General features: G+C 36.6%; 1 protein-coding gene across 3 annotated transcripts in view; it reads right to left on the bottom strand.

Moving 5' to 3' along the window:
- Positions 1-22179, bottom strand: part of ADGRB3 (adhesion G protein-coupled receptor B3) — a 529081-nt gene that overhangs the window by 129356 nt on the left and 377546 nt on the right. For all 3 annotated transcript variants that reach the window (XM_087945171.1, XM_087945164.1, XM_026665231.2), the window contains 3 exons: positions 14285-14411; positions 12639-12742; positions 9240-9342 (listed from right to left, as the gene is read on the bottom strand). In XM_087945171.1, the coding sequence (XP_087801297.1) occupies positions 9240-9342; positions 12639-12742; positions 14285-14411 (334 nt within the window). The remainder of the gene's footprint in view (positions 1-9239; positions 9343-12638; positions 12743-14284; positions 14412-22179) is intronic.

A 22179-nucleotide genomic window follows, 5' to 3' on the forward strand; every position in this document is an offset into this window, starting at 1 on the left:
GCTTCTGTATAAATAAAACTGAACCGATAACACACAACTGAAGCTAGTGCAAATTCTGGTTAAGCATCAGTTTCTATATTGTCTTGTTTCTTCCTTAGTTACCATATCTCTAAAAAGATTAACCAAATAATAACCAGAACTATCTATTTTGTCTTTATTATATGCAGACATGAAAGAAGTAATAATGATTGCTACTTTTCCCTATATGATCCCCTCTGAATGTTTTCAGTGACAACACCTTGAATTCCGGATCAATGGGAAGATGAAGTATGTGGTAATATTATTAGAATTATGAATTATCTCCTTGAAGAATCCTTATAAGAGAGGACAATTCATAGGATTAGAGTTTATGCAGCAGCTTCTCGTTTGTAGTATCAGTTATTTGAACTGGAATCTGACCAAGTATAGAAGTGCTGGAGAGTGAGGTGGGAGGGAAGAAGGGGATGCCAAGAATAATTTTCTTGACTAACCAACAGATTGCTTGAAATTGCTTTAACTGGGCCCTATTATGATATCACCCTTCAGTGCTAGGACATGGGGATGATTTTCAGAAGGAAAAAGAAATTAAAAACTGGTAACTGAAAATGCACATTGACAAATTCCATTTTCCAAACAGCAAGTCTGGATAAGATTGAAGTGGCTCAAGCACAAGTCCAATCAATAAAGATCTGAAATTATTTACTTTCATTACTGAAACATGGTTTTCAAAGACTTTCTTTGGCTCACAACAGGAGAGGCTTCCATGGTAGCTAATATTGGATATCGTTTCCTTTAGTTTTGAAATGTAGATATGAGCACCAGTCCTTACAATGATTATTAGTATTATTTATTAAATATGTCACTAGATCATCTAGACCAGGCTTGTCCAACCTGTAGCCTGTGCTCATATGTGGCCCCGGATAGCTAGTAATGCAGCTAGCAATGCCCCACAATATAATAAAAAATGTAACAAAATATAGGAAATTTGCTATTTATATATATTAACTATACTATAAACTTTATATGTGGTCCAAAACAATTCCTCTTCCTTCAGTGAGGCCTAAGCAAGCCAGAAAGTTGGATAATCATGATCTAGACTTTGTAGCACTTAAAATTTCAATGAAACATCCTCAGTAAAAAAAATTAACATGCAGACAACAAAACATTCATGGTAAGAAAACTAAGCCACACCCACAAATAACATCATAAAACAACATTATGTTGGTAACAAATGAGAAGCAAAAACAACAAGTAAAATGCACAATAAATAAGCAAAATAGCAAATCTTCAGCACAAAAGAGCTCAGAAGGGAATCTGGTTTTGTAGCAACATAAGAAGATTAAAAATAAATCCCCAACCACCCACTGAGGAGTGGGGGTGCTCAAAAGCTATAGATTTCCAGGGAGCAATGAAGAGAGAAAATGGAAATCTTGGTGAGAAGGAGAACAGAATAGAGTAGCATGGGTAACTGACTGAAAAGGAGAATAGGATAGATAGGATAGGACAGGATAGAAGAGTAGAGTAGAGTAGAGTAGAGTAGAGTAGAGTAGAGTAGAATAACTTTATTGTCACTTTGAATATACACTAGTTGGCATACATTAAAAATGAAATTTCATTGCATACAGCTCTGAAAGGGTCACCACCTCCAATTTTAAACTACATAAACAAGATAAATAAATAAATACAAAATTCTGTATATACCCAAGAATGTATTCAAGTGATGGTAGGCTGATCAACTAAATTCCATGAAGAGTTATACTTGTATCAGTTATACTGGTACAAGTCCTAACTCAGTATCAAGTCATGAGTTTTGCAGGCAGACAATTCCAGTTCAACCCTAAGACTCTTAAGCTAGAATTGGGAAAGACCTCGAAAAGAAAATCTGGAGCACCATTTCTAATTAATATAGATAATACTGAGACAGATGAGCCATCACTCTGACAAGGTAAGGTAATTTTGATATTCTGGATGTTTCCCTGACAGAATTAGGTATAGGAAACTGAGTGCAGAAGTTGATATCTTAAATTAATCAGCTCAGACTTGGATCTCTAATATATGCTCCAAATCCTCCATTGATATGCATTAACATATTAGAAATAATTATCTAGGGACCTTGTTTTAGCTTTCTGACTTTAGCAACCTCTGTAAGAATCAACTGGATGACCCATTTAGCACTTAGTTTCTGAATCCCTTCTCCTTCAGCAATCTTAATTAGAGTACTACAAAAGTCTCATTATTTAGAGATGTCAACAACATTCTACACGTATTGTGATGAAGTAGGACTCTGTATCTCAAAGGATAATGTGTCATGCAAACTCTACTTAACGTAAAGGACATACCAATTGACTAAACCAGGCAATAAGGAAAGATCCTTAGCTGCCTTCTGCCTTGATGCTTTTTTGCAATTACTTTAAATAATCTTCTTGCTCTTCAAGAATAACTCAGAAATGATGTTTGCTCACTCTGGAGTACTGATAATCGGAATACATGCATACTATCTTTCATTATTTTCACTAATTATTCAGGCTGATCTCAATTAGTTTCTTTATATACCTTTTTGATTTTTTTGTGTTTAAAATGAAGTCATGATTTGATGTATAGTACCTCTCTCACCCGCCCACCCCCAAACACTGATGCCAATCACCAATTTGAAGAGGGAAAGGGATATTCATCATACAGTACGCTAAAATTAGAGCACAACCTAATGGTTTCAAGCTGCAAGTAAGAAAATGCAAAATCTAAAACCCAATTCTTTGTAGCACAGTAGGAGACAACAAGCCAACTTGGAAACCATTATGTGACTTTTTAATTGTTTTAACCTTACTTTTTTTTTTTTTTTTTTACAAATATCAAGTGCAGCTTCCAATGTAGTATGTGGAGATGTTCAACAGCAGAGAAGAATAAAATAGAGAGATGAGGCTCTAGCTCTAGTGGAACTCTCATAAGCTCATGGCCTGCATATGTTTGCAGCACTGAGCAATAACTTTGGCAAAAGATAAATAAATCACTGTCAGCCATAATACCATTCAGAATTGCTCAGTTTTGCCATACACTTGTCACTTGTCAGTTGCCAACCTAAATTTACTTTAATGGATGTAAACCAATTCAGTTCTATCATAAGGTTTTCCTGTGTTTAACACTGAATATTGGATTTGGCCTTATGCTAAAGATTTTTGTAGATGAAAATACCAGGCAGCACCATGCCAACATATGTTTCACAGGTGTTGTGCAAATGCCACCTGTTTGTGGAAGGAACCCCATGCATTTGTGAAACCACATACTGTTAGTTTTTTATTGCATTTACTTTCGTAGGTTTTGTCCCTAGATAACTTGCCTGAGTCCCGGAAATTTTTCAGAAGCAATGAATATTTCAAACTGCTAAAATTTGCATGTCAGTTTTAGAGAGCAATTTCTGGATTCCAGCAATATCTGAGGCTGAAATTATGTTTTTCTATGGGCTCTTCTGAAGATATAACTGTGTTATTTTCATAGGCCCTGTGGTTTAATAAATAAACAAATAAATGTATGCCATCCATAGGAAACATTGCTTGTTCCTACCCTTTTAAAAGATATTTCAGTTTTGAAGAAATCAGAAGAGTTTTGTAAGAGCCTGATACATATTCAAGCATAGGCTTCTTCAGTGGTATAAAAAAAATCCCAATCTATTTTCCATAATTTAATAAGGGAAAAGTGCAGTCCCTTTAAGTCCTTGGAATTTTATGATACATAATCATAAAGCCCATTAATGAGAAGTAATGATTAATTCTACCCTCACCTTTTCCACGATAAAAGTACAGAGTATACCCTATAGTCTTTCTATGTTGACTGCTTTCTCAAAATAAAATTTTAATCTACAAATTCTTCTTACTGAACTTATTTATTACCGAACTTACCTTTAAAACAGTTTTTTTTAAAGTATCCTTATTCATTGGCTAGATAGTATATAAATCAGTTGCTATAATAAATTTTAATGCCTACTGGAATGGGCAGCACTGTGTTCTGCTAGTTCACCTCTTTTCTCTGCAGTCAATCCATATGATGGTGATTGGCAAAGAGGGAACCCGCTCTCGGTCCCTATTGTGTGGAGTGTTCAGGGATCTGTGCCTATTCAACATCTACATGATGTGCTGGGTGAGCTCATCCATCGGTATGGGGTGAGGCGGTCATTGGTACACTGATGGTACCCAATTATATATCTTTGACCCTGGTGGATTAAGTGAAGCTGTGACCATCTTACCCTGTGTCTGGTAACTCCAAGGGTCTGGATGAATAGCAATAGCCCTCAGACTTATATATTGCCCCATAGTCTTTTACAGCACTCTGAGTGGTTTATAAATGTCAGCATATTGTCCAGCAACAATCTAGATCCTCATTTTACCAACCTCAGAAGGATGGAAGGCTAAATCAATCTTGATCCGGTCAGGATCAAACTCCTGACTGTGGGCAGAGTCAGCCAGCAATACTGCATTCTAACCAATGTGCCACCATGGCTAAGCCTTGTTGAAGAACAGTAGTCTTCAGCTGAAGCCTGGCAAGAATGAATGGCTTTAAATTTTTGGCTCCACCAGTTCCAGGACAATGCCATCATTGGTTCCAGAGGGGGAAGCACTACCCCAAACAGACCCTATGCACAGACTGGGGGCTCCTCCTAGACATATAACTCCTGGCCAAAGAACAGTGACTGTCATGGTTAGGAGGTCCTTTCCACAACTTTGTATTTTGTGTCCATTGTCCTTGTTCCTAGATCAAGGATCACTGCTCACAGTTACTCATGCCCTAGTCACCTGATTGGACTATTGTAATAGGCTGTACATGGGGCTTTTCTTGCACAGTATCCCAAAATTTCAACTGGGCAAAATGCAATGCAGCAGGCAATTATGTGTGTGCCTTGTAGAACACACATTACACTTCTGCTCTATGAACTACATTGGTTACCTGCCTGTTTCTGGAATCAATTCAAGGTTGTTCTGACCCGGCTCCCAAACATGACAAGCATACCGTTTTTAACTAAATATCCCCTTCATTAGGAGTGCCAGCAGCCCCAGCAAAGAGTCTCAGTCTCAGTCTCAGTCTCAGTCTCTCTCTCTCTCTCTCTCTCTCTCTCACACACACACACACACACACAGAGAGAGAGAGAGCAGGCTAACAAAGTCTCTAAATGCCTGTGGAAAGCAAAGTGTGTTCCCTTCCCCCCTGAAATGGTCCCAACACACCAGGAGTCTCTCTCTCTCCACCCACACTCGCAAAGGAAGTCCTGGAAGGTGTGCTCGCTCTTATCTGCCAGCAGAGACACACATATGCTCAGAAGGAGCGCTCGAATCTCAGCATCGCAGTTTCCAAGAAAGAATTCTGATAAAGTTCCTGACAGGATTCAGAAGTTTAGAATATCAGTGGCTGACCGACAGTAAGATGAATAGTTGTCTGCCACACCTATTCATCCCCTGACTTTTATCCCTAGAGCTAGGGTGGGGCTTAGCTAATAGCAGTGATGGTGATTCTTCCATCCAAGTACTGCCCCATAGCTTCCCGCTGCTCTCTTCTCTTCCTTCTGCACATCCGTGCATCAGGCACCATACCCAGTTGTTCCTCCTCCTCCTCATCAGCCACCTCAGGACCTGGAGGCTATTGCCTCTCCATCTGGGAGCTAATGGATGGCCCAGGCTCTGCCTCTGTTTCTATCTATGACAGTTTTATTCCTTCTTCCCCCTCAGAGCTCTCCAATTGCCTCGATGCTGGCCTCAACTCACATTCTGCCTCCTCATCTGATTCGGCAGCTGGAGGGGTCGGTGGCCGACAGGCCACAACACATGTGTTTTTATCCTTTAAAGCCCTACAGGGCCTGGAGGTGGGTTATTTGAGAAACTGTCTTCAGTTACATCTACCTGCCTCGCCATATGTATGCCTGCTATGGTCCTGTCAACTTGGGAACTACATTTGGCAAGTTCCAGATGATGGCCTTTATTGCCATGGTACTTTATGGCATATTTCCACTCCCCACACCCTTTGAATGAGGCTGGGTCCATCTCTGTTGATTTTCCAAAAGTCTCTCAAAAACTGGGTGTCTTATCAGACTGATGATCTCTGGTGAGATAGTGAGGTGGCTTCATAATTATTAACATCTGCTCTTAGCCTAAATATCTGTTCTCTCCTCGTGTTGAGTTTTTAAGGTTTATAATAGCAATAATGATTATTTTTATACAGTACACAAGTATTTTATCCTTGTTCTACATTGCTCAGAGTCACTTATTTTGAGATAGGCAGCTATATACATTTGATGAATAAATGAATGCAATGCAATGAAGATGAAGATGAAAAAAACCTTGAAACAATAAACCAATATTAAAATTCATCCAGGTTTGAAATGTAGCTCTTGACCTGCTACACAAAGCCTGGCATGACCTCTGAGCCACTAGAAGTTGCATAATCCTGTTCTAAGAGAAGATGTTCTAAAATAAGGCCATCATTCTTCTTGAATAGGAAAAATAGAACAAGATGTCTCTTTCCAATATTGCTATTAAGAGACAAAGGGAAAATGTGCAACTCTTCTATTCACTTATGAATAAAAGTACAACTCACTTAAACTGTAATCCTGAATAAGGATTTTGTTAGTGTAATACACACTCAACGTATATTTGTCTAGATATATTTCTTTTGCACAAAGCTTAGGAATCAACCTAATTCCAGATTTAAATATTCTGAAGTGCTTAGTCAAATAAACCATGTAGAAGAACTATGTGTGCATATCTAGTTTCAGTTCTGCATTTTGAACTGTTAGACACACACTTATTTTCATTAAATGGAGTGGTAACTTCTCCCAAAGTTAAATACACAGCTGAATTATGGCTATATGTGAAAATCTGGCATAAAATTATGCAGAAAGCATGAAGTTAAGCCAAGTATAAGAGTACATGAGCTCAGAATTAAGCACCACTGATTTAAATTGCATTTTGCTACTAATTAATAAATGAATAAAGACACGTTAGGTAGAAAACCTTATTCTACCCTTTAGACATACAAAGTACTTTCTTAGCAAATTATAAGAGACTGTACAGATGAAGAAGTTTAGGAATCAAAAAGAAAGGAAGTGACAAGAGGAGAGGAGAAGAGAGGATAGGATATATAGGATTGTAAATTTATGTTGGTTTCATTGTTAAGTTTGTGGTGGGTGAATGGGGAAGGAAAGGGCGAAGAAAATCCACCAAGTATTTAAAATATTTTCTAAAAAGAAATATACAGTATTTGACACAACAGTATCCTCCCCTCACCCAACTCTATTCAGTGACTTTCACACAGGCATGACTATTTCTTTCTGCAAGTTAATAGGTGGGAAAGATCCACAGTAGACAGTATATACTGCATATCCAATACAGTATTCATCTTTGCTTTGAAACAACATTATATGCATAGCAAAGTGAATGTTTGGCATGTATATAAGATTGAGCCTTTAGATAAATGAAGGTAGCACCCTTCGGAAGACCTGATTCATGCATTCATATTTCAGAATTCATGTAGATTAACTGATTTAGGCAAACAGTGAAAGTGAACACACTTTGCAGGGACTTTCATAAAATGAAGTTAGTTTGAAGACATCCTTTTTTCACAGAGATTATTGCTGGAAAGCTGCATAACTTTCTTCCTTCTACCTTGTACTGTTATTTGCATATACTTCTTCATGTGCTAATTTAATTAAGAAGCCTATCCTGTGATTTGAGATACTGCAATATTAAGGATTGGAATGGTCCAGACAGAATAATGATCTTTAATTCTACTGCATCCACCAATGCATCATCAAAACAGAAAGAATCTGATTTTCTTTCCTTGAACAATGTGATAAGCCAATGGTGAAATTACCACTGATTATAATAAATTGGGACAGCATCTCATCTGCATATAAACTTGAAAGATGTAATGAAATTCATGAAGGTAAATGTTACAAAGAAATACCTAAAATTGTTAATTATTTTGAGAGAAGGAGAGATTGGGATCAACAGTGCAGCTAATGTCAAAACATTTATCTTAGCTCCTCAGCTTTACTTGGAGTGACAGTAAAATCCCAAACATTTGTTATGGCTCATGCACTGCAGAACAGGACCCGTGCAACTTGCTTGCTTTAATTGCTCCTCCAATTAATTGCTCCTCCAATTATGTCTTTGACAATGCAACAGCTCTTAGGAACAGAGCATAAATCATCTTTATTCTTTTTATACAACTACTCTTTAGCTAAGTAGTTTCTCAACAGCTGGAAATAGTAATATAAGCAATAAATCAAAGAACTGACAATTGGAAAGTCATAGATTACAGGGTCCTCATATTAGGTCCACATGAAACCTTAAATACTAATTTCCTTGAGTCTTTTAAACTTTAAACTTAAATGAATTAGAAAAACACAGTTCTTGAGATTATATTTGGGTTAAGCTCTGAATTTACACAAATAGTTCATTTCACACTTGTACAAATTATTGTCGTTGACTCAGACTACTTAGAACATCTCACACAACATTAATCTCAGTCTGATCCATAAACTAATAGAAAAATAGTTGAAACTAAGCTTATGCTTCTGTATGATATTTATGTATTAAAGTAAATGTTATTAAAGTAAAACTATTGTGTGTTGACTTTAGAATCAGAACACCAGGGTTGTCAATGGATGGCTATGCTTCAGGTCAAGAAAACTGAATTTATGCTTGGGAGATGTGTCTCATTGAAAAAAAAAACACCCTTATTTTTTTGGACCAAACTAAGTAAACACCATTAAGATAAAAGGAAAGAAACTGAACAACACAGGCAAAGAACATACCAACAATCCCTTTTATGAAGTTAATCTACTTTGCTTTAACATTCACCAGATATATATGTACACTTAGATGTGAAGGACATTTTACTTTCTAAGATTTATCTGTCTTTATTGAATGTTGGTGTGCTAACAAAAGACAAAAAAACATTTTAGCACTATTACAACTACCATAATGAGGTAGCGTATATGATTTTGATGCATCATATCTTTGAACTTTGAAATGTTCATATGTTTGCTATTAAAAACACAATTATCCAGAAGGAAGATGGAGGTTTGGAAAGGAAAAAGATTTTCAACAAAACATGTTGAATCTTTTTTTCTACTTCCTAATATTTCACCAGATAACTGTCAATTTCTGCAAATTTCTTTTTTTGGGGGGGTTGTTGTTGTTGCCAAAATTGAAAAGAACCCAGTTGTACAAAAACAGATTGCAAGCAATTAAAATATAAAAGCAGTTTAGTCATACCTTATTATGTGTCTGTGTTTGTCCAACCAATATGAGAATATTTGATGATATAATAGATAGGCAGAAATTAATTAAAATTATGGACCTCTCAGATCTGATGTACCTGTCCAAGTAAACACACACAGATACATACACACAAAAGATTTTTTTTAAAAATGTCTTCCATATCAATGTAGCAAATTCTTACTAAAACAAATAATTAATACTGATCATTTTACGTATTTAATAACCATTTAAAGCATAAATATAACTTCAATAGTTTGAAATTAACTTTTTAAATGAACATTTAAATGAGTATTTAAACATCTTTTACTTGGCATTGTACAAGCTAATAATAATTAATATCAGCATTGGAAACACAGAAACAAAGAATGTTTCAATAACAGTAAGAAATTAGCGACACATACAGTAGATTCTGAAGTTTGCAATTATTTTGATACTGAATTTTGTAGATACTCCACCACCCACTTCAAAAGGATGCAGCTGTTTGAGTGGTTGCAGTCCACTGGGGAATTATTTTTACAGAAGCTATGACTATGAATTGAATTAAGTATGAATGATAAATTTACTCATGCCTTTCCCATTCTCATATGACATACAGAGGACATTACTGGAGGATTATGCCCATAAATGCAGTAGGAATATCTGAGTGGATGTTCATATGATTAACAAAGCTAAATTGATGGCTATATAGAAATTGATTATTCAGATTCAAAATGGAACATTGTTTGGCTAGATTCATTTCACTAAAGTACTGCTTAATTATGTTTTACAAAGTATATAGACATTAGCTGAGATAATTCATTCCATTGCTAAAGAGTAAATCTTGCACCAACTTAATTTTAGCAAATTAATAACTCATTTACTTGATGGACAATCATGGCTTTGTCATTCAATTTAAGAGAAAGTTCATAATATTTTGTACATATTTATAAATATATACTCTATATATATACTCTGATTATTCAAATAAGTTACAAATCGTGATATGAATTTTTTTTTGGGGAGGGATGAGGATTGATGTTTCAAGTCATCTCCAAAACCTGAGTCTGGAGTAAGCGCAGGCTCAAAAATTATAGTAATATCTTTATAGATTGTTTCACAAACTCCATACGCCTCATATCAAACTGTTTGAGGATAATGGTTATATTGTGAAAAGTTATATTCCCAAAGTTATATTGGAAAGAAGGGGAAAGTTTGCACAAGCAAATTTCCATTCATGTACATTGTGAACTAAGATATTTGCTCCTAAAATGGTAAGTTTCATAGGGAGTAAGTAGAAAATTTAGCATTACTAAACAATTTAAATTTCTCCAAAATATTATACTTTATAAAATATATTTAGTATGTAAAGATATAATTCATTTTCTTAATTCAGTAAACTTTATTTTATACCTGATACTGCACATTGGATATTGTGTTAATGTATATAGATTTATTTGTCCAAATTATGCAAATCCTGCATGAAACTTGATTGATTCATTTTTATGTTGAAAATATTATTTTGGATTATACCATACTGAGTATATTTTAAAGCTGGTACAAAATTTGTTTTTATCAAGGAACTATACTAGATTTGATTTACTCAATCAAAATGTCAGATTTGCAAGTTTTTTTTTATAAAAAAATACAAATTATTCCCAAACAAGCAATTTTGTTAACTGGTTACTGAAGAACACAATGAGTAATTTTACAGAAGTATGAAATAAAATCAATTTATTATAGACCTGATGAGTTACCTCTGTATCTCAAAGGAACCTGGATAATGCTTTTTCAAGTGAACATAGAAAGTACCCTGGTTCTTCCCTCTGGACAGTTATTTTGCTCTACTGATTTTATTTTATTTTATTTTATTTATTTGTTTAATTTTTGTAACCCATCCATCTCACTAAATGACTCTGAGTGGCTTTATCTTACTTTCCTCCCTCTGGTCACTCTACTGATGTACCCCTATTCCTAGTTTCACATTACTTTCATTTCAACAGAGCCAAAGACATAGTCATAAACACATCATACAGTTTTTATAATCCAACGTTACAGCTACCATAAACACTGTAAAACTCCACAGAAGCCATCCCCATTGCCCCTGACCATGACTTTGAAAAAATAAGACACAGGAGGAATGGTGTTTTACCCTTACAGTTTACACCAGCTAAAACTATTATGCCTGCTACGTTCAACTTCTGATAGCATTGTATTTTAGTGTGTTCACCTACACATTTTAATATATGTAGATGTATTCATTTATTTATTTCCTCAGTGTCTTGCATGAATATATGTTAGTGATTAATAATAAACTAGTTCTGAAGTGTTCTGTTTCTTCTGAATCAATTGGATGAAGCATCTATTTATTCAGATATCATGGGAAAGAATAATCTGTAAACATGCTGTAATTCAGTATCATTTTTCCATTTAATGGTTACTTCATTTTTCCTCTTCTACATTGCAAAAGGTCATCCCTCTCAAATTGTGGTGTTTCTCTTACTTTCACTGTGAATGTGATCTAAGGGATAGCACATACAATCAGTTGAATCTCAGATGATAATTGAGGATGCATTCAATTAGTGAAAATCTATACCCCCCCAAAAAAACCTTCAACCCCCCTCAATTGCTGTTGGTGTGTGGAAATCACTATGGATTGTTTCAGATTGTGTCTCTGTACTTGTGTATTCATGAGCAGTCACAGAGCATTGTATTAAGACAACACTGAATAGATGCAGTAGTTCAAAGATAGAACTTACTGAGGGCCTGTTATGCAATAAGCAATATTGTGCCACTGAATCAACAGGAACTAGGATTACATTAGTGGAAATGCTGAAGTACTAGGAGTACTTGTCACTCAATGTTTTGTTAATATAATGAACGATGGTCTCAAATTAGAGCTCCATAGGGATCTAGGCTTCTCAACCAAAGGGATAGAAGTGCACACATATATCTTCATAGAAGTGAAAGGAACATTCTTGGAATATAATGGAAATTTAAATGTGCGTTGCAATTTCAGCACTCACAAATAATTTTTTTCAAATTAGAACTGATGTCCTTAACGCCATTAAAGAAAAAAGTAGATATTTAACCATCAGTGCTTTTTTATCAGGGCAACCTGGTGTACCCAAATATGGGATGAAGCATACTGCTTCCGCTTTCACCTTTCAGCCCCAATCCAGGAGCCTCCGTAGGCAGTCGCTTTCGCGACAAACTATGTGTTAAATTTATTTCGTCGGTAAATATAAATGTAATCATGAGTAGGACAACCTTAACAACAAAACATAACATTTTAAACAGAATCATTTGCATATTACAATATCTAATTAGCAACTCTTATAGAAGAGATGCATACTTTTTATTTAGAGCCGAAAAGCTTCTTTTGTGGTTTTACAAAGCCACTTATCAATTACATACCTCCATAGTGCTGCATAGACAACTGCTAAGGTGATCAAAGCCAAGCATGAAAGGCCACTGCCCACTATTAGGGTTACTGAGGGAGCACCAGATGATTCCATGATCTGTGGATCATAACAAATATCTATCTGAGGAAACCATATTCTAATAACTGCAGCAAAAAAAAGATGTTGGAAATCTAATTGGTACATAGCTGTTTCACATCAATGGTATTACCAGTAAGCAGCCATTCCTCCCTACTTTAGCCTCAATTTGAATCTGTAATGCTTTTAAGCCCCTGGGATTTCAGAATACCAAGTTAATACCTATTGTGTTGGCCTTGAATAGGACCAATTTCACTCATCAAATAAAGAAATATTTTATTTCTTTCCAAGAAGGTTAGTGATATCAACAGTTTCATGGGAGGCCATGATATTTATTGCCATTACAGTTTCTTAGCTTTAGAAAAACAGCAACACGTTTTGGAATTACATCTTTCCTTGAAAGCCAAAGTAATGAGCTGAAGAAATAATTTGGCTTATTTTGACAGATCAAATGCTATCCAGTTCCTTATCCAATACTTATGACCAAACTTTTTGACAGTACAATAACTTTGCCTTAAAGTCATACATTTTTTTTTTCTTGTGGCTTTAAATGGATAAAAGAAACACCTATGGGAAAAATTAACAAAAACACATAGAGTAATTGAAAATCAGAGAAACAATTTTTCTTATGTTTAATATTTTCACAGTTGAAGAATAAATGACCTTGAGGAAGAAAAGCCTTTTTTAATTCAACCAAATATAACTCACACATACCCGCACTTCTATTTCTTTTATCAGGTTTTTTAACTGAAAAATGTGTATGTCATTGGCTAATTAAACAATTAAGCCAAGAAGTTTTCAGAGATACCCTGCTTGATTTAGCAATATGCTGCTGAAAAGCCTAAAGGCTCCAGTGTAAATTACATTTTATCTAGATATGATGTGTCATCTAGGCAATATAAAACATATTGCTTAAAATGGATTTTGAGTTTATTTCAGTCAGACACTTCTAGGTTACAGGTAAGATTATTGCTGACTGTACACTTAACACTGTTTCTCTTAGGTTCTCCAGGTATTTGAGATTCTATTTTAATAGTCAGGGCTTAGAAAAAAATCCATACATAATTATTTTTAGTTATTTTACATTTTTATTCTCATTTCATGTATATAGAATTGTCTCTCATAAATGTCAACAAATAATATATATTCCCTGTACTGAAAACACACAGCTGCAATCTGTTTAATGAGAGTGGCTAGGTTCCCTATTCTACTGGCACTAATGATCAGAAATATCTTGCTCATTCCTATTTCATTAATTTATTCTTAAATGTAATTGATTACAGCTGCTAAGTTTCCTCTTTACACATAGGACCTGCTTGACATCTGAAATTGACAGTAGTTGTTTTATGTGGCAAAAATCTGTAATTCATTTCCATAAACTGTAAGATACTGAGGAAGAAGATCCAATCTCTTTCTCACCCGCAGCAGTGATATAATTCCTGAATACAGGTTTACTGAAATATCACATGAGTTAATCCGGAATGCATTTAAAACATTCTCCCAGCCTTTCCATTAAACTCAGGGATTTTTTTTTTAGTTTCCCTCCCCTCCTTTGTTACTTACTATTTCTCTAGGTTGCTGAGCCAAAATGGCGAAGGTAGAGAGACGATCACATAAGCATTTTGTATGGGATGCATCGGTAAGCACAGTTTTACATCCCTGGGTAGACCAGGTTCCCAAAGAGTCGTTCCTGCAAGAAGAGAGAGAGAGAGAGAGGGAGGGAGGGAGAGGGAGGGAGGGAGGAAGAGAGGCAGAGGAGGAGGAGGAGGAGGAGAAGGAGGAAGAGAGAGAGAGAGAGAGAAAAAAAAACCGGGATAATTACGGCGGGCAGTCAATTCCGTGAAAAGAAAAGGCAGTTTAATTGAGAGCAGAGTCTAGTGTGGGTTCCCGGACAGAAGAGATCTACTTGTTGTTGAATAGGACTTAATTTAGATGCATCTCCAGCTGTACAGTAATGCGATGGGGAGGGGGGGGAGGCATAGAGGCGGCGTGGAGGGTGTGGGGTAGAAGGCAAGCAGGCAGCTCTGCCGAACGCAGTGAGCTGTCCAAAGCTCTTGGTGCTGAAACCACGTCCGGCTTCAGAGTTCTTTCTGCCAGCCAGAGAAGCGGAAGCTTTTCCCCGCCGCCCGCCGCTTTTCCTTAACTGCTCGGAGCACTGCAAAAACTCATCGCGGGGGGAATCAAACAAAAGCCTCTTGTGGCGTTTCCCACCCACCCCGTCTCTCCCCCCCTCGCCCCCCCAGTGCATACCATCGCTGCCTGGCTTCACGCTTATGTGAGGCTACAACCTTTCTCTCTCTCTCTCTCTCTCTCTCTTTCTCTCTCTCTCTCGTGGACGCGTGTGCAATTTAAATGCGGATGGCCGCGAGATATCTGCCTGATTAAGACTGATTTGAGATTGGCCGATTCTTTAGGTCTTCCTCTGCTGCTCGGCTACGCTCGCTGCTGCTGCTCCTGCTTGCTGTTAAGGTAGAGATTCTGCTCCGGTTGGGTTTTAACGTTCAAACCTGAGGATTTCACCCTGGAAACCGGCAACAGCATTCCTCCTCCAACTCTTCCCTCTTTTTTTTTTCTTTTTGGCCGCGCCTCTAGCTGTGGAGTGGATTTCAGCAGGGCACCACATCTTCAAAGAGGCACCTGGTCGCCCTCCAGACTTCCCCCTGTCCAACTCGATTGCATCCTTTCCCCTCCCTCCCCTCACAGTTCCAGGGGTATTCGGGGAGTAGGTGGGGTGGGGGGAGAGGGCTGGTTGGAAGTATTCAGGGATCTTTTGCTCTCCCCACCCACCCTCCGCCAGCCCCCACAGCCAACCTTTTGGTTTTGCTTTTTACAAACCATCACCTATCCTTGATTAGATTAGCCCGTTAGAAAGACAAAAGCTCCTGCTAAAATCTTTCCCAGCAGAATAATAAAATGGTGCCAACCCACGTTTTCCTTGTGCGGAGAAAAAGAACGAGGCAGGAGTGGGGGTGGGGTAGCGAAGAGAGAGACGGGGAGAGCAAGATATTCATCTTGCCTTCGTGTGAATTAAAGGCATTTGGGGGGTGGGGGTGAGGGGCTTTGAAAGAACTCAAAACTGCGATCACTGATTGTATGTGCTGCATATTAAAATGGGATATTTTCCGTTTCCCTTGCTTCCCTCTGCATAAATAATCTCTCTAGCCCACCTCAGGTTCATTGCCAAGCTTCGTATGCAGCTATTCACATATTGCCTTAGCTTTTGCTTATGCACTAGTGGGAGGACTCTGCCAGGACAGCAAACTCTCTTACTTTCCCTCCCCAAGGTCCTTAAAATAAAGAGAAGCTGGAGTGGAGGAGTGAAAGCTTTTGCCTTCAAACACCACCCTCTTCTCTCTGCCTTTGAACCACCTGCTCTGGATTTCCCTCTTATTTCAGGGGCATTATTGTAAACAGCAATCCTTATGCACTAGTCCTTTTTTATTTGAAAGGTACATCATCCCAACCCACTGTGCACCAAGTATATTCTTCAATGCCCTGCGGGTTCATCCTTTGGCATTATAAATACTTTCAAGACCAGCCTGTAAAATAAAGCTTGGCCCTAGATGTCATATAACTATAAAACAATACTATTTATTGAAAACTTGGAAACTGCCACTAAATGTATCTGCCATGGATGAACTGCACACATCCGTTGTATTTGTCCTCCTGGATATTGTTTTACTTTGTCTTGTGCTGTTCAAGCACAAATGAAATACATTTATCAGATGTAATGAAATACATTTATCTTAAATATTCAAGAACATGCTAGTTTAAGGGAAATTGATATGGTTTAACACATAAAAACAATGTTCAGTTTTTAGTTCAGTTCAATTCAGAGGGGTTCTTAGTGGGGCTGGACTAAGCATGGAAAGTACTGGGCCACAGTCTGAATATTTGGTTGAAGGCTACTCCTTTCAAGATATGATGGTTAGAGTTAGGAGATATTTTAAATATGATTGCCATCATATTTAAAATTCAAACTCAATCTACTGTGAATTAGACCATAAACGTCAGCTAGTAGAGAAGAAGGAAGAAAATACAAGGTTACTTAAAACCATATAGTCTATAATGCATACTCATGTCCATCTTATTAAGCTTAGATAATTTCTAGAACATCAGTTTGATGCTTAAAATCTGCACTAGAAACTAGGAAACTATGAATTGTATGGGAACAAACTAGCTTGGATGAATAGATAGAAATCTAAAAAGTTATTTAATATCATCAGCCACAATTCATGACACTCTTTAGGGGATGTACAAAGGTCTGTTTATATAACCTGAATTTTTGTAGTATTGTTATCTCCATTGTACTGCTTTGGACACCAATTCCACCACTCTGTCCAGTGATAGTAATGGTTTGTTTGGTAACCAAGGGAAAATAGGAAGAAAAGGAGCCCTGACTGCAGAATCTAATAAAATCTATTGGTTAAATTGTTATTGGGCTTCCAACTTAGCAAAAGGTCTAATTTATATGTGTTTTTTGTGGCATGGCTTTCTCTTCCAAAACCATTTTTGCTATAGTTGGTTCACATATATCTCTCATAATGTATAGGTTGCCTGTAATATATGCAGCTAGTTCCTATGTAAATTTCAAGGGCCTTGAGAAAGACATGGAAATGCAATCAAAGCAATCAATTTGTTGTAGGACTTTGATGCATTAATGATGAAACTTGGAAGCCAACCATGTCATTCCATTTATTTAAATGATCTTCCTTCATTTAAATGGAATGCTACACTTAGTACTATATATGAAGCATTATAGTTCTGCTTCTGCATAAACTAGGCTTGCCTAAAATAATCCATTAAGATTACAAGCAAACCATGAAATGATCCAGAATAATTTTTGCTCCTGATTTGACCACTGCATTGTACATGTGGAGGATGAGAGAAATTAGGATATCTCAAAAAATGTATTACAAAAAAAAGGACAAGACTAAAAGTTGTACACAACTATAATTTCAATAGATTAACACAGGATTTTTGTTTCAAAAAATACATTTATTTTCAAATCATTTTTTTCCTTATATAATTTAATTAAAAATTCATCTTAGCTGTGCATGACTGCTATTCCCCTAAGTATTACTCCCCTAAATTAAATTTGCTTAGAATGCACAGAGGCAGCAGGAGCAGCTCCTAGAAAACTATGCCACCTATTGTTGCCTGAATCCATCTGTATTTTTGATAAACTATAGTCTTCTTTCCAAAAAGCTAATACTGAAAAGGATTATTTCTAAGGTTTAAGTCATATTTCCACACAAGACACTTTCCATTTGATGATGGGAAGCACCCAATATATCAAGGAACTATAACAACAACAAAAACAACAGTTCAATTAGAAAATGAAGGATGGTGCTATCCTTTGCATTTACACAGGTGCCTTTTATCCTACTCCATTAGTTTCACCACCTAATTCTGGGAATGGTTATCAGAAGGGACAGAGTAAAAAGGTCTCCTTAATTGAGTGGAATAAATCTTACTTTACTGTGGCTCCAGTCTAAGGCCCATACAATAACTGAAGGTCTAAAAAGGAATATACAAGTGCAAAGGGAGTAAGGGCATACAACCTATGCTTGGAAGTATGGAGACTGTCAACCATTCATATAAATGAATTTGAAGAAATGGACAGATTTGGAGAAATGTATAAAAACTTTACCTCTTACACTCAAGCAAAACCACTGCAAAGCCTAGAACATTGATAAAATAAGGATCCAGACCCTTACTAAACTGGTGAGATCACCCCCAGGTTTGAATGCTGCCCTAACCATGATCAGAGGGAGCAATAATTATCAGATCTTTGCTCCCTCTACAACCTTCAGTTTTCTTTCAACATTGCTCTGAAGAGTGGTTCAACCTTCCAAATTATATGTTCAATGTCAGAGCACAGATAGGGGACTATAGAGGTTGGGAAACAATGAAGATTACTTCCTTCCTTGTCCTATCAGCAGAAAAGTTCTATTGGCTAGGAAATTTTCTGTGGATGAAAGAAACATTCTTGTTCACAGAAGACTGACTCTGGAGCCAAGCCAAAGAGAATAATTAAGTTTGCATAATAACATGACTAGTTAAATTTATCACGCAATTTCAGTGTTCACAAAATATATTTTTGAGTATGTATTCAGAACAACTTTTTAATTATCCTCCTTAAATTCTATATATTTTCCAAATGATCTGTCTACAATTATAAATAGACTAAATAATATATAAATTAAAAAAATGAAAACAAATCTGGAGTAAATGGGATATATGTGATTCATTTAACCTAAGTGTATCTTGTTATTTCTGTAGGATCCTGTATCTATGGCTTTTTGCTTCTTTATATTAGTCAATCAAGTGGCTATTTTTTTAAAAAAAAAACATTGCAAGCCAATGTTTCTCTACCTAATGCGCTCCAGATTTATTGGGATTAGAATTCCCAGAATTCCAAAGCAATGGCCACAATGGCTAGTAATTCTGGGAATTGTATAATGAGCCTTTTTGGAAGACAAAAGATATGCTGGAAGTTAGCAGCATCTGGGATAGCACATCAAAAACAGAAGATAAGCATAATCACTTAGGGTCTGCCTCTTTTATATAGGCACTACACTACAGTACATGCATGTATGAAGAGGTGGGGCTTGTATGATGATTCCATTTCCCTTGTTTTGCCATTTTTGACACATGTGTGCACTGTTACTTTAGCCCTGTGGCTACTAATGAAATAGTTGTCTTTTGGGATAGCTAGATAGTTCCTTAAAAGTCAGTCTGTATATATGTTCCATGCAGGTCTTTAGTGAGGAAGCAAGAAGCCCCTCACTTCATCGCTCTTGTCAATTTTCTTATGTTTTTGTAATTTCTTTTATTGTTGCAAGCTGCCTAGGGCTGTTGAGACTTGGGCAACTTACAAGAAACCTTACATACAAGTTACATGTGGAATTCTTCCAAAAAAATCTTGGGATATTCCAAAAGAATATTGTGGAATGCCACAATTATTGCTTTGTAGTAGCATTTCACCAGATCTTCACAAGTCCTAGTTTATCTAACAGAGGCAATTTATTTCTTAGCTTGTATAGAAATCTCATTCTAAGCTTTCAAGATATTAGATGGTTCAGCCACAAAGACTACTATCCTTCCTTTCTTTTGGAAGCTCCATATACAGATCCAAGGGTGTCACTCTGATCACAAATACAGTGGCAGTGGCTCTTCTTTAATGCTCTCAGCTGATGCTCACAACTGCTACAAGGAAGGAAGTGCTGTTGCCCATTATATGCTTACATGGAGCCCAGTCGCCTTGATAATTTTGCATCTCGCAGGATGACAAAGTATTGATTGTCTAATTAGTTGTTTTCCAGAGATGTAACACAATACAAATGGTGTTCTGAATAGAAGCACATGTTTCCTCTTTGTACACAGCAAAGCTTTTGTTTATCTGGAATGTGGGAGTTAACTCTGGAAATAATATTTAATTGCTAAAGCAATACCAGGGAAATACAATGAAGAAATGATTAGCTATTTACCTGTTAGCTTTATTATGTAATGCAGCCTTCACAAGATGATAGTCTCAACATCTCTTTGGTTAGATATATTCTATCATCCTAGGCCAATATGGGGAAATACTTAGCCGATATAAGGGAATTCTAAAACCATGTTATGAGAATAAATTGGAGGAGGTTGCTCTAGGAGTGTTCTTCCTGGGCAATCTTTTTCCCTTTTTGCTGCTAAGATTATATTGATTTTTAAAAGTCACTCACATCTATTGATATTAAATGCTGGGCTCTACCCAGATTTTGTTTTGCTTTGTTTTGTTTTAAAGCATAGATGGTTCAGAGAAATGTATTTGGCCAGTTACATAATAGTGGCTCAAATCTCAGCCAGGATAAATTTGTTTGGATTCTCTTTATGCTGTTTATGCTTTAGGATAAAGTTTACATAGCTCAGGTCCATTGGAACCTGCCCTTTTACTATGAATGAACTTTAATGAGTGTCAAAAAAGCCAGAACTCTAAACAAGGATTCTGAAAAATAATCAAAGTGCCCTGTTTTGGCAATTTATTTTTGGATAGAGTAGACTTACAGTTTTACACATAGTGTAATTGTAGTTGTGTATCCCAATTTCCATAATACAGTGCGTATATTTGAAACTTATTCCGAGTCATCTTCAGGTCATCATTTACATATTTAGCTGTTCCATAGCATCTTGGCAGAATCATAAAAGATGACAACTGGAAGGGGCTTCAAGATCATCTAGTCTAACTTTCCAATTCAAGAATCTGTGACTATAGCATCCTCTGAAATAATCATCCAGCCTCTGATTGGAGGAGACATTGGAGGAGACCGACCTTCCTCCCGCCCTCCCTCCTTCCCTCTCACCATCTCCTGCCAAGGCAGCCTGTTCCATGGCTGAATTGCTGCTACTATTAGAAAATGTTTCCTGAGTTCAACCAACAACATCTATATCCTTGCAATTTAAACCCATTATTTCTTGTCCTGCCTTTGGAATAGTTGAAAAGGTTTTCCTAGTATTATACATGTCAGCCCTTTGGATATTTGAATACAGCTGTCACATCTCCCTGCAATCTACTCTTCTCCAGGCCAAATCCTCAGGAGTTTCCAATCATTCTCTGTTTTTCTTTCCAGGATCTCAGTTTTACTGAATTTATTTCTTTTGGGATGAATGCAGGTCCCCACTATTAGATGGGAAACCAATGCTGTGGACCTATGCATGTGCTATAGGGTGCTTATCCTAATCCTATGAGCTATGGTGGTGCAGTGGTTAGAGTGCAGTACTACAGGCTATTTCTGCTGACTGCCTACAATCACCAGGCTCAAGGTTGACTCAGCCTTCCATCCTTCTGAGGTGGGTAAAATGACCTAAATTGTTTGGGACAATATGCTGACTCTGTAAATTGCTTACAGAGGACTCTGAAGTGATATATAAGTCTAAGCGCTATTGCTATTTCTAGTCAATTGTTTAGGAATTTGACAGTACACCATTCTTGTCATGTGCCAATAATAATATGGTAGCATCCATAATAAAGCCAATAATATAATATGGTATATAATAGTATAAATCTATTAATATATATTATATGAATCAATAATATATTAATGTATAGTTTAGTAATAATACAATCTGATATAAATCTATTAAGAAACACATTCCATAGAAATGTGCTCCTTCCTTGTTGCTGCAACTATAGCATGAACCTATACAAGTAGACATCTATTTTGTGTAATTATAATTGCTTGGGGCTTCAGTGGCATTAAAAACGCCTTCAATTTTGTGAACACTGAACTTTTATTTAAAATGCAATGGTTTATATCCTCAGTGTCTGTGTATTCCCCCGCTACAAAATTCCAATACTGAAGAGTCATTCAGCCTCACCCTTTCATCAACTGTTACATTTGTTTTAATTTATTTAGTTCACCTGCTGGCTATGTTCTCCCCTGTTGTGCTAAGACCACAATTGAAACAATCATTCA

Source organism: Notechis scutatus, chromosome 1, assembly GCF_049901735.1.
Source record: "Notechis scutatus isolate UNSWTSFEM ecotype Mainland chromosome 1, rNotScu1.2, whole genome shotgun sequence".
Classification (NCBI taxonomy): Eukaryota; Metazoa; Chordata; class Lepidosauria; order Squamata; family Elapidae; genus Notechis; species Notechis scutatus.